Below are 13,710 nucleotides of genomic sequence, written 5' to 3'. Positions count from 1 at the left end.
TGCTACCTTGGATCTAGGCACTGAACATGTCAGAACTGTTGGACTGCATCGCTAGGATATCAGTACTAACTAAGTTCTTTCACCATAATATGTTTGTACATGTTCATTCATAGAATGAAAAAAATACCATGCCCCACAACTCGAGGTCAAATGCTGCAGTTTAATTGTTGAATGGAGGCTACAGAACTAAGGCATATGAAATGAGGTTATTTAGGCTCAAAATAGCATATTAGGCCTAAAAAGGAAAAAAAAAGTATTGTCCTTGGAGCTCCAAGGGCGACCCTATTTTTTCAGATTTTAGGGTCTGTCGAAAAGCGTAATACGAATCTTTTTTTAGGCCTTAAGTGGGTACCTTATGATATGCGCTGAAACCAGGGCAGCTTTCTCAACTTCCTTGACTGAACATGACATTCAGGGTTGCCACACCCATGATTTGGTAGCCCAATTGGGCAAATTTTGAATATTTTCTCAGCGACTTATGAACATATCCTGTGGCCCAAATAAACTACAAGTTAAGAAGAAAATTTGGGCAGCGTTATACAGCGGCTCCCGTAACTTTACTTTGATAGTTTTCTACATCCCATAGATCTACCAATGGTTAATAGCAAAATTGGTTGACTTTTAATGATCTTACTCGTGACTCTGGCTGCAAGATTTTTTTAGGAACTCTGATGACATTTATACAGGCTGTACAATAGCAGGCATGAGAATGATCATCAACGAAAAAAAAAACCCTGAAAATTTGACGAAGCCTGAAAAAGCGTGTGAAATTAGGCTAAAAAGTCCAAATAACAGGCTGAAATTAAAATAAAGTGTGGAAATTTGGATCAAAAAAGTCAGATTCAGACTTAAACCTGAAAATTCACATGCCTGCAAATAGTGCAATGTACATCTATGAAGTTCAAGTCACATGTACTTTGATATACACTGATGAATATTACCAGGCCAGCAGGACTTCCTGCTGTAGTGATTAATTTGTGGTATAATATTTTTGTGAATTGAATGAGCCTAAAATATCCATGGACAAAAATTGCAAATGTCACTCAGCCCCAGCACTCAGCTGTAATATGTTGATATGTATAAGTATATATTTTGTGATGAGCTGAACACATTGAGTTATGAATTAATTTTAATTCTTGGGAAGCTTTTCAAAATATGGCAATTTCTTATATTCACTTAATAATATTTTTAATTTAATTTCAACTGATAAACATTTAATTAAAATTTGCAGTTACTGATATAAACTGATTGACCTTAATAATACCACATGCATATCATCTACACCACGCTTGATGCAAAATTGGTAGGCATGCATGCTGTCCCAGGCATACTGTGCACTACAAGCTTATGTCTGACCTTGCATATTTCATCCTCATGTACAGGGTCAGATTTCAGGTATCATTGAATGAAGTAAGGTAGATTGGATAATTAGATTCTGATGTCTGGGTATATCCTGATAGAGAAAACTGATACATGTGGGTCACCATATGATATACATAATGGGTTGTGCATGTACTACGGGAGATTACACAACAACTGAGTTTTAGGCTTACATATCTTAGTTTCCCCATTCTAAAATTTTGCACATGGTTAAAATGTGGTATGTTTATTTAGGTCTATATGTCGTAGATTTGCAGACACCCCATGTACATTTATCCATATGATATGCATAATTATATGGACTGTGCATACTCTGCAGAGTTTGCACAACAGCTGAGTTTTATAGGTTTATATAGTTTCTTGGTTCTACACATAGGATTTTATACATATTTAAAATGGATTAATTATTTAAAGGTCTTTAATAGATTTAGCACTACATTTATTGCTACAGATCAAACACACATAGATAATATGCAAAGATAAATCAGCACTCTTCCAAGATGACCAGATATAATGACAATTTTGAAATTCACAGAAGACACATTTAACTCTGGTTCACAAATTTTGCTTATCATAAAATACCAGTCATCTATGACTCTCTTCACCATATTATTTTAATCACATATAACCAAATGAACTTCCCTACCCACTATGTGGTTCCTACTTGTACACATCAGTGTGGCATAGCCAGCACTTTTTCAGAGGGTGGGCAAGCCAATATTTAAGGGGGGGGGGGTGCAAAAAGTACAAAAAGGGCTAAAACCTTACATATCAAGGCAGCCAGCATCCCTGAGGGGCCAAAACTTCTCGGGGGGATGGCAGCTACCCATTTAACCCCCCTTTTTGCTATGCCACTGACACACATTAATAACCCTCATTAAAACAGTACTTACATTTGTTTTCTGTGCCATCTAGTTCCAGCATGAGTTTGTCACAATCGCCTTGTTGTGTGACATCCTGATCAGAAAATATAAATGCATATTTCAAATAAAGAGATACCAAAAGATTTCAAATAAATTATGTAAAACTTATATTTCCAATGGCACTCTACAGCACTTAAGTTTATTTCTACAATGGGAGTGGTGTGTTAAGTCAGACCAGGGGTCGCGCTAAGTTGCGTTCTTGCGCGCCACGCGCATTTTTTTAAGTTTGAGCGCATCTATTCATTTTTGCATACCAGTTCGGGGTTTTCATGCGCAGAAAAATGAAAACATGTGAAAGAAAAATAAAAGCTTCGATCTCCAATATTTACGACCTGTCCAGAAATTATGTAACATAAAATGCAATAACATAAATGTTGATGTGAAGTCGCCAGTAGCATTGTAACATAATTTAAAAATAAAAATAAAATACACACACGCCAGCGTAATTTAACACAGATTGTGATATTGTCTAGAATCACTGATGAGTTTTATTGAAGTAATAAAGGACGACACATACGTGAGTTGGTAATTTCTAATTCTAGGGATCTGTAAGAAATGCTTCAAGGGTGGTGTGTAGAGATATGCCCGCGGTGAAATTTACGAGGCCGTAGAACTTAGAAGAAAAAAGTGACAAAAATTTGCCCTTGAATTATGTTTTATAGTCAAAATACTCCAGTAATTCAATAAATATCATGATATTTGGCCTAAACTTGAACTCATTTGCAATGAAATGTCATTTTTATTGAGTAAATCATGGCTTTTTCACTCGTGACATGTGACTTGCAATGCTGTTGAATTCTGCACTTTGCAAGTTGAACTGCATTTTATGGAATTCATGAACTTTTATGGCATAAAGCAACACTTTTATAGCAAGTACACTGCGTGGGGAACTTTCTTTAAAAGCCAGATAGTTGGTTAATAGCGAGAATCACGGCGTGAAAGGGAGATCGCGATTTTGCCAGGCCTTAACTATTTACACATCATAACCAAAATCACAAAATCTGATACTGATATATTGAAACGCTGAGACGAATATACCTATTCGTCTCAGTTGAAACGGGCATTCAATACTTGACTAGAGAACCCCTCATTTTAGGATTTGAGCGCATATTTTTAACACTTTCAGGGGTTCAGGGGTTCTGAGAACCCCTGGTTTTAAAACCTAGTGCTACCCCTGAGTCAGACATGATTTGCCAAAAGCCTAGACTTTTAATCCTGCCTTAAAAATAAGAAAGGGTTTTTGAATCAATATTTTTGAAAAGCCTGAAGAATGGAGGATGATGACATGTAACGATTACAGCAAACAAACAAGAGCTGTTTTGTGAAAATTGTGATTTTAAAATGTGTACAATATAGAATGCAGAAATTGTCAAATGTAGCTATTGCAGATACAGCCTTCTTGTACCACATCCTCAACATGTAGTTTTACTGATTTCATAATCAATTCAAGGTAAGCCACTGTAATAAGTTTTTGCACAATAGAATCTCTTTATGAATAAAGGGTGGTCATGTGATGTGGTGCAATAATTATGTGTATCCCCAGGGTGGTGAATTATGGGGGGGGGCACAAAGATTTTTGGCAGGTCAAATTGAAGGCAAGCATTATTTGGTAGGTTGAAAGGGGGGCAAGCAAATTTTGGCACAGATGTTTTGGGAACCGTTTCTATATTACGTCCTAAAAATGCGTAGGAAAATGTTAGCAACATGTTCAAATATGCATGCCAAAAGGGAAAGGCAAAGGTTTTTTGGCACGTTGAAGGGGTGGGGGAAAAGTTTTTTGGCACAGCCATGGGGGGGGGGGGGCGGAAGAGTGCCCCCGGGTACACATTTAATTATGGCACCACTGCAAGTTGAAGGTGAAAACAACCCACACTATATTTAGTTGCAACCAGTGCCCAAGTGGTGTAAACTGTTTGATATAGCTTAGAGATGGGGGGGGGGCATTGTTCAGTATGTTATATAAATACAGATGCACATCATCTTTTGAACATTTACGGGGCCATTCTTTGGAATGTTACCTTTGTGATCAGACATTTAAAAAAAATGCGGATGATTCAATTGGACTTACCTTGCCAAGAATTTTTGGTGCAATGATATCATTGATGTTAGACACAGCTTTCAATACACCTGCAAAGTAAAGCACATAAAACAGCTTTAAGTCCAACAGTTTTGGTTAGAGGTGCCACACATGTTCCCTTAGCCCCCCCCCCCCCCTTGCTGAATTGAAAATTTAAAAACAAGCCAAGAAGTTCAAAGTCAGCCAAGTGTGAACAATTTCACCATGAAAATTACCATATTTACAGTTACTATATCAATTTGGAATTTATATGGTAGTCGCCTCACACATCCAGGTGCCAGGTGGTGAGGCATCATCATTAAGCTCATTTTTAATCAATATCATATTCTCATAAACCTTCTTCCCAATAAATAATAAACAAGAGCAACACCGCTTGTTTTCAATTAAAATTATTAAACTTTGACTGGACATTGCAATTGCTACTGTATTCGGATGGCAAAAACTTTTTTTAAATCCCATCAAAATACAAATAATTGACATATTTCCCCCTACCACCAGTGTTTCACCACCGATCGTTGTTGTTTCAATTTCAGAATAAATATATATTGTTGTGTGATTGCAGAACACAAGTCCAGACAGTCCAGATACTCATTGGACATTTTTTTTAAAGAACTTTTTATATGTCGACATCAAAAGTTTACTTCTAACAAAAATGTAATGCTCTTGTCTTGGGCATTAACACTCAAAATGTGCTATTCCAGTTGAAAATCCATACACCCCCTATGGAAGACATGACCTGTCCTTAATCACACACACAGGGGGTGTAGATTTCAAAAAGAGGTCACCCATTCAGGTAACCCCATTTGAAATTTACACTCCCTGTGTGGGAGATCAAATCCATGTCTTCCCATAGGGGTGTGTGGATTTCAACGGGAAACGCCTACATTTTAAAATCACAAGGCAGTTTATGTCGTGCATTTTGGGTTAATACCACTATCTGAATAGCGGAATACATCAAAAATAAACAAGCAAGACTCACCTTTGCCAAGGAAGCGAGCTTTGTCATTATCACGCAATTCCAGTGCCTCATGGATACCGGTAGATGCACCACTGGGCACAGCAGCACGGAAAGCACCTAGTAAATCAAAATACAATACAATTTATAAATTTTTTTGTTATTATTGCAAATGGCAGCTGTATATTTTTATTTTTTTATTTTTTTATGTCAAGCATATCTAGGCATTAACAGTTGAAATCTATTTGATATATCATAAGGCTGACGAAACTTCAGCCAGGCACAGGTGACCTGGTGCAGGGGCCGGGGGTCGCCAAAGATGACAAGATGTTACAAGACAATTCTCCAAATATAATGTATTGACATTAATCCACTATGTTTTATTCTGCGATAATATAAGGCTCGCCAGTTACAAGCTAATCAAACTATAATCAAATTAAGTATTTCTTGGCCAAACTGGAACATGCGCGTTGCGTCCATGTAGTGTACTAAGCGTGTACGCAGTGTAAGGCGCGTGTATACTTTCTTGTGTACCGCGCTATGTGCGCGTGTGTTTATCGCGGAGCCACTAGCATTCACAGTGTTCCAGTTTGGCCAAGAAATACTTAATTTGATTATTACATACATCTTCTCAACAGGCTGTTACGCTCTTTATTTGATAACTCATAAAGGCACAGAAGTTTTTTGGGAGGAGTGACTGGATGTTTTTTTAATGTCTTTATTTTAGCTTCATGATACACATTTATCCACTGTATCAAATGTTGTTATCACATACATGTATGCAGGCAAAAATACATCATCATGACATCTGCAAGTAAGTTTTACCTTTAGAAGTTGTCAGGTCTACTTCAACCGTTGGGTTGCCCCTGCTGTCGAAAATTTCACGAGCGTGGATCTTTGTGATTGCAGCCATTTTAGTTGGGTTGCTAATTAGACCTGGGAAAAATTAATAAAATAATATGTATGGTTGAACTACGACCAGTCGACTACGGTATATAATTCATGTTGGTCTAAATCCATAAATTTATCTTTGCTTCCAGTGTTCATCATAAAAAGTAGCAAATAATTAAAATGTCATTTAATCATGTAGGCCTACTAAAGAAAATGTCAAATAAAAATCAAATAGTTAAAATTTAAATTTTGGATGCGGAAGGGAAACAGTCAAAATAAAAAATGGTCAAAGTCAAAATTAATTGCATGATTTATGAAGTGCGTAATGATCATGATTAATGACTAAGTTATTTGTGTATATAAAAGCCCCCGATACCGGGGGCACTTCAATATGAAATGGATATAGGTGTAGGGCTGGCACTTTCGCACTAAGGGGCATTCGGTGAGAGCAAAATGTCAAAAAGATGGGGTCATTGGGTGAGAGCATGATTTTTGGCATACGGTGAGAGCAAAATGTAAAAAATATATGGGGTCATTGGGTGAAAACATGACCTTTTTTTTTAAATGGAATCTTTGGGTGAGAGCCGCAAACAGCGTCGCAAAACCTTGACAATCAAATTTCTAGTTCTAAATGGCTTCAAATTTCATTGTTTTTTTCAAAATAAGTAACAAAATCAGTGATAAATGAAAGTTGCTGTTCAAATTGAACTTGTAAGGGTCTTTGGGTGACAGATCAAATGGAAAAATAGAGGGTCTTCGGGTGACGGAGCATGTATTCGTAAAACAATATGGGGTCTTTGGGTGACAGCGATGCTGAAAAAGGGGGTCTTAACAGCCCTACATACGCGTCACCTCCAAAGTTGGAGTGCACCCCGATAAAAGCATCAACAATGCCATCACATCACATCATGCTTATCAGTCATCATCTACATATAGGTACATGTATGCCAGGTGAATTTAAATTTGCCATCCAACTGCATCAAACTTGCTCGAGAACTCTAGCTTCGAATTTGCACACGATAGTTACGCATTCGATGCTAGAGTACTTTACTATCGGTGAGCAAATTCTTGGCTAGAGTTCTCGAGCAACATCAAACTTACAAGTTCAATTTGAACAGCAACTTTCATTTATCACTGATTTTGTTACTTATTTTGAAAAACCTGGGAACCAAGGGAGAACAGTGCCAGTGTGTAACAGTGCAGAATGTTGATACCTTTTGTAGGATATTCTTGTTTGCTTTTTGCTATTTAAGAAATAGAAACACATCGTAATATTCCAGATAAACGGTCGAGTCATTCAGATCGATTTTATTAGGACAAAAGAATATTTGTTTATGAATAGGGAAGACGACTATAAAAAACCCAGGTGTGGGATAAATCTTTCTCTCACTCTCTCACTCAAACTCATGGGGCCAACACACATTCAGTTATCATTTGTATTTTGATGTCGTGAAGGAAGAATAAATAAATTCATCACCAAACCAATTCCAGTAGTTACCAGAACTTTTATTTAAACCAGTGGCCTACCGCATCTTTATATATACACACCAAACAACCTCGTTACAATGGTGGCAGCGGTTCAGAACTCGAGATAGCGCCATGATAAGACTCTACCGTAGACAGCCATGTTTACAATGGTAGCAGCGGTGTAGAACTTGACAGCGCCAGAGAATTATCAATGGTTTTGATACCCTGTGCTTTACAATTCATCGCAGTTTCCACAGGGACAACGAGGCATGGTATATTCACTCTGTATTCGACAATTTATACCAAACTAGGCGAATTTGCAGCTTCATACAGAGGCGGCGGATGTGATGTCAGATGTGATGTGATGTTTTCAGATGGCTTTGTGACTGTGATGTCAGATGAACGGAAATTTCGTGTTTTATATTCACTCGCTGAGCTGAACTGAGCGGAATTGACGGACAACTGAAGAAAGAAGATTGGTGTGAAAGCTGAACCGAAGAAAAGTTTACGGAAAGCAGAAAAGGTTTTTATAATATGTAAACAAAAAAATTATTTCTTCACTCAAAAATTCACTGAAGCTTCGGATATCGCAGAAATATCTTGTGAATTTTAATAATTCATATAGCGTGAAATAGAACATTTGCAAGGAAAATCACGTCATCAACATTTTGATATTTACAGCGTACGAGTATCATTTACAGAACATTTGCGGAAAAATAAAAATCACACATTCGCAGTTCGGTCATCGCGGATTTTCAAACAAAATGTTAATAAAATGTGCCAAAAATCTTTTATGAAATGTAACCCATATTCTGATATGCATTGAAGTTTATGAAAATAACTCTGATATTTGTAATATTTATGGTATTTGTGAATTATTATGCAATGTTTTTATACAGGTGCAAGATGTTTACGATATATGCATTGATATTTAAAAAGAGTATATTGTCATTTATTATGTGCATTGAAGTTTAAAGTACATGTGTGAATATTGGTACATGACATTTTGGTGATGTGAATATGATACGCATTTGATACATTTTTGTGATATTTTATGTGACATCAAAATAATTACTGTCATGAGTGCAGATATAAAATATTTTGTATAACAGGTAGAGTACAATGTGATACATCCTTGATGTCAAGACATTTTTAAGGGCTCTATCGGATTTAATGTGATATACCGTTGGTATAGCACATTTTTGAAAATTGTTATTGTGAGTAAAATGTGATACATTGTTGATGTGACATGTTTTTAAACAAATGTCATATTTAAAGTGATAAATGGTAGATGTGACACATTTGTGAGAGATTTGCTGTATTTGTGTTTAATATGATGCATCGTTGATGTGATATGTTTAATAATTGTTTGCATGTGAATTTATGTGATACATCTCTGATGTAACACATTTTGATATTGTTAAATAATAATTAAGTGCAGTTGCAATGTTTATTGCAAGGTTAGTTAAAACTGACACGGTTATTGACAAAATGAATAAATTGTGTTGAATCAGTGCTGATATTGCATTGTATACATGTGGTAATTTGATCATTTTGATGAAGTGTATAGAAGTCTATGAAAAATTGCTCCGATATTTGTGATATGCCATGATATTTTTGTGAAATAGATTCATTGGTTTAAGGTTCATTGTTAATGATACACGTACATTGATATTTATTTAAAATACATGCATTGATAAGACGAGTATATTTTGTCATTAGATATTTATTGAGAGTGAAGTTGGAAGTTTTGCTCATTTTTGAAGTACATTGAGGTTTTGAAAAATTGCTCTGATATTTGTGACGTGTTATGATATTTTGTTAAATGGATGCAGTGTTTTTAAGGTACACAAGTTTTGTTACATGTACATTGTTATTTATTGGAAATACATACATCGATAAGAAGAGTATTATTTTGTCATTTATCCAAAAATGTTACTTACTTTGATGAGTGGTTTTGATAGTATTTTACTCATTTTGATGAGTGGTTTTGTATGGCAGGGTGTAGAATTGAAGTTCTATGGCATTATTTTCGTGGTTCACTGAAAAATGTTTTTACTGATATAGGTTCTATATTATGAATAGGCTTTGTATTTGTATACCTTGATACAATAAAATTATGTTTAGGCTTTCAAATAAATCATGTTGTAGAAGTTAAGTTGTATCCATGAGAATCAAATGTTTTAAAAATAAGTTTATGTATAAGAATAACTCAAGCTTATAAACAAGCATAACTCAAGCGTATAGGGAAAACAAAACAAAAATATAGATGTTTTATTGTTCAATATTAATTATTTCATGTCTTTGACATAAAATGTATGCAATAAATAAAAAGAAATTATTTCATGTCTTTAACATGAAATGTAATAAAAATTATTCATGTCTTATTGACATAAATCTTGTGTGCAATAAAAAACATAAATATTAATGAATTTAATTATTGCAATTAATGAATTTAATTATTGCAATTTTCAAATGCAATTTAATATTAATAATGAACAATAAATTTTAAAACTAGTGATGTATGTATAGTATGTGTTATAAAGTGCAATATAATTTATATGTAAATGTAACTGTGATATTGACTAACAAAAATATATGTAAAACAAAGGTTTGAAAGGAATTTAAAATGAACATTAATGTTTAAATGAAGTTGCATTAATATTTCGATATGTTAAAATGTCAGTATTTTTCTATATTTATTGATTTATCAAATTTTTCAATTTATTATTCAATCAATTTTCAATATTGAATTTGTCAATTTCTGATATTTCACATTTGTTTATAAAAACAAGATCACATCCAAATTCTTGTGGTTATTTTATGGACCGGTATAATTAGTAAACATAATTAATGTGATTTTAAATTAAAGATTTCAAAAAGTTTTTGACTTTTATTCTCGTATTTTATTGTCAATGTATTCAATTTATCAACATTGACAATATTGAAATCAATTTTTTAAAATATTGCAACAGTTTGAAATTATTATGTAATTGGAAGGATTATTGGTATGGTACAATTCATTGTACATCGGTACAAATCATTGTAATAAAGAAACAAGTTATGAAAACTGTTTTAGATTGAAGATTGTTAAAATTGAAAAATGCTTTGTATAAGATTTAAACCTTACAATGTATTATAAAAATAAATGTATTATTGTAACTAACTTTATTTTAATTGTATTTTAAATGTATTAAGTAGAAAAACAAAACTTTTCACTTAATGAAATTAAATCATTCAACAAAAATATAATTTTTAAAATATTTTACAGCATAATGCTTGTTACATACAACCCAATGTTATGCGCATGATGAGGGCATCATCTTGAAGGAAGGGGAGTTATGTAACAGTGCAGAATGTTGATACCTTTTGTAGGATATTCTTGTTTGCTTTTTGCTATTTAAGAAATAGAAACACATCGTAATATTCCAGATAAACGGTCGAGTCATTCAGATCGATTTTATTAGGACAAAAGAATATTTGTTTATGAATAGGGAAGACGACTATAAAACCCAGGTGTGGGATAAATCTTTCTCTCACTCTCTCACTCAAACTCATGGGGCCAACACACATTCAGTTATCATTTGTATTTTGATGTCGTGAAGGAAGAATAAATAAATTCATCACCAAACCAATTCCAGTAGTTACCAGAACTTTTATTTAAACCAGTGGCCTACCGCATCTTTATATATACACACCAAACAACCTCGTTACAAGTGCATTGATTGGTCACCCCAGGTTAAATAAGAAATAAATAAATAAATCATTTTATATTATAAAGCCCTTGAGTCAAGAAAGCCAAAACTGAACCTTTTTGTCATAGCACTTTCCGTAGCAAAGTTACATCTTTTCAAAGATCGACTTTCATGAAAAAGATTCTGCTAGCAAAATTCCCCAAAACAGCATTTACAGGGGTGTTTCTGAATCTTAGTCTCATGATGATAGCAGCTTTTTTATGGAACTGCTATCAAAATCCCTCTAAAATTCCATGATCATGTGTGAGTGTCTCATCACCATAAAAAATCATATATTTGGGTCAAGTTAACGCGGCTGTGTACTCAAGACGTTGCTTCTTTCGCAAAATTGAGTTTTTTTGATATTTGTTACTTGGTTATGTTTTTTATAAATACAAGGAAAGAAAATACAGATTTATAAACTCCAACTGCGCTATTTTATGGATTTTATTGCACTATTTCATTCGTGTTTGCAATTTTAAAGAGAAAATCTTTGTTGTATCAGCGAGGTACACGCAGCGCAACAACGCATCGCGCTATGTATCGCGCAATTTGTTAACGCACAGATACGCTACGCATACGCGACGCTTCTGCATGCGTGGCGCATCCTTTGGAAAAACTAATTTCAAGTGGTCAAATGGCTCCGTTTTAGCTGATAAAATGTGGGTTTTTTCAAGTTCTCTCCCTCGATTTGAATATCAAGTTATGAATGGATTTCACTCAAACTTCTCAACGGGCTGTGGATTTACCCGATGTTCACGTAATATAAGGTAGAAAAACGAAAACTGCCGCATTCTCCTGTGAGATTCGATGAAAGGGCAAAATGTGACCACTTTAAACTTCAACGGTCATTATTTCAATGTTCATTTTCTCGGTAAAATGACGATTTAGGTACACGATAACTCAATAAATACAGCATCTATAGGTAAGCAAATATGATCATCGTAAAAAGCATGATCGATTCAAGAAACGGTTTTCTCATTTTTTTTTATATTTTGGTCTATTTACGATTTTAGGCATCATTTTGTGCAAATAGGCGTTTGTGAATTTTTAAAAGTTCAATTTGATGCCTTATATGGTCAATATCTCAAAAACTAAGGCCAATATCAAAAAAATAAAAAAACGTTTTTGGAATGGCGCCTCAAGATTGAGCTAAAACAAAATAAAATATTTTGGAAAGAGTGTTTTTTGTTATGATGTACCTAACAAATATTGCCAAAAACTCACCTTTTGTGATTTTCTTCATAATTGTTGTTTTTACGCCAAATCTGTATTTACATTAAGATTTATTGATGTCTTGGTTATAAAAATGTATACCGTACTTTTATAAGTTTTATATGTCTTGCGCGAATAATTACAAAGTTATTGCACTTTTACTACATGCAGTATAGAAAACATATAAATGTAGGTTTCCTTGATCGACCTGTTCTTGAAAAAAATTGAAATTTCTATATGTATTGTGTTTGGTCCCCGGTCTAGGCTAAGTTTGCTGACTAGCAAATGTGTTAACTAAGGTTTGCCTGGCATACCTATATCTATATTCTTGTAGGCCTATATTGCTTGGTTGTATTTCCCACGCATACCGTACGCTAAAAAGGAATCTGGGGTGGCATATTTTGAAGTAGAACTTGAATTTGAATTGATTGAATGAAGCTCCAAATAATTTGACAAGTCACTTGACATGCTTGACTTGACACTTAACACTGGCTGTAATGTTTTTTGGTCATGATCAAGTTGATGAACTTGAACTTGTTGAATTTTTGAATTTGAAAAAAATAAATGTACAAATTCAAACTGAAGCATGCCATGGAATGGTTAAAAAATTTTAAACTTGGGAAGCAGATATCTATAAGACTGTACACATAACATGCATCACATAGTAAAGTGCAACACGCCTACATCCGTCAAGTAAGCTTACAAATTCTGCACCATATATACCAGCACGTAGGCACCTGGATGCACATGTACAATGTACGTTTGTACTGAGCTGAGATTGGTGATCTACTGCACGATAAAGTCCCAAAATGAATTGACGTTTTACGTCTGAATTATAAGCTAGAAATTATTTATAAAAAGTTTTACGGTTAATATAACATTTATCTTACTAAAAAATTTATTGAAAATGTTTAATATCTACCTGATTCGTCAAAATTCAGCTGAAAAAGACGCTGTTCCTGAGCTAAACTTCTACACGATCACACCACCTGGGCCGGCAAGAATGACCTTTGACATGAATTTAAATACCTCAAAAATTGGAAAAATAATATACATTTGATTGAATAA

At 34.3% G+C, this 13,710-nt stretch overlaps 1 protein-coding gene across 1 annotated transcript in view; it reads right to left on the bottom strand.

Annotated features, from left to right (window-relative positions):
* Positions 1-13,673, bottom strand: part of LOC140157023 (alpha-enolase-like) — a 32,522-nt gene extending 18,849 nt beyond the window's left edge. Inside the window, exons 1-5 of the mRNA XM_072180082.1 lie at positions 13,565-13,673; positions 6,161-6,271; positions 5,360-5,455; positions 4,372-4,430; positions 2,274-2,337 (exon numbers count right to left, since the gene is read on the bottom strand). Coding sequence (XP_072036183.1) covers positions 2,274-2,337; positions 4,372-4,430; positions 5,360-5,455; positions 6,161-6,248 — 307 coding nt within the window. The 5' untranslated portion in view covers positions 6,249-6,271; positions 13,565-13,673. The remainder of the gene's footprint in view (positions 1-2,273; positions 2,338-4,371; positions 4,431-5,359; positions 5,456-6,160; positions 6,272-13,564) is intronic.
* Positions 13,674-13,710: the final 37 nt, after the last annotated feature.

This window comes from Amphiura filiformis, chromosome 7, assembly GCF_039555335.1.
Source record: "Amphiura filiformis chromosome 7, Afil_fr2py, whole genome shotgun sequence".
NCBI lineage: Eukaryota > Metazoa > Echinodermata > Ophiuroidea > Amphilepidida > Amphiuridae > Amphiura > Amphiura filiformis.
The sequence above is the reverse complement of the archived record's forward strand: the minus strand, read 5'-3'. Positions and strand labels throughout refer to the sequence as shown.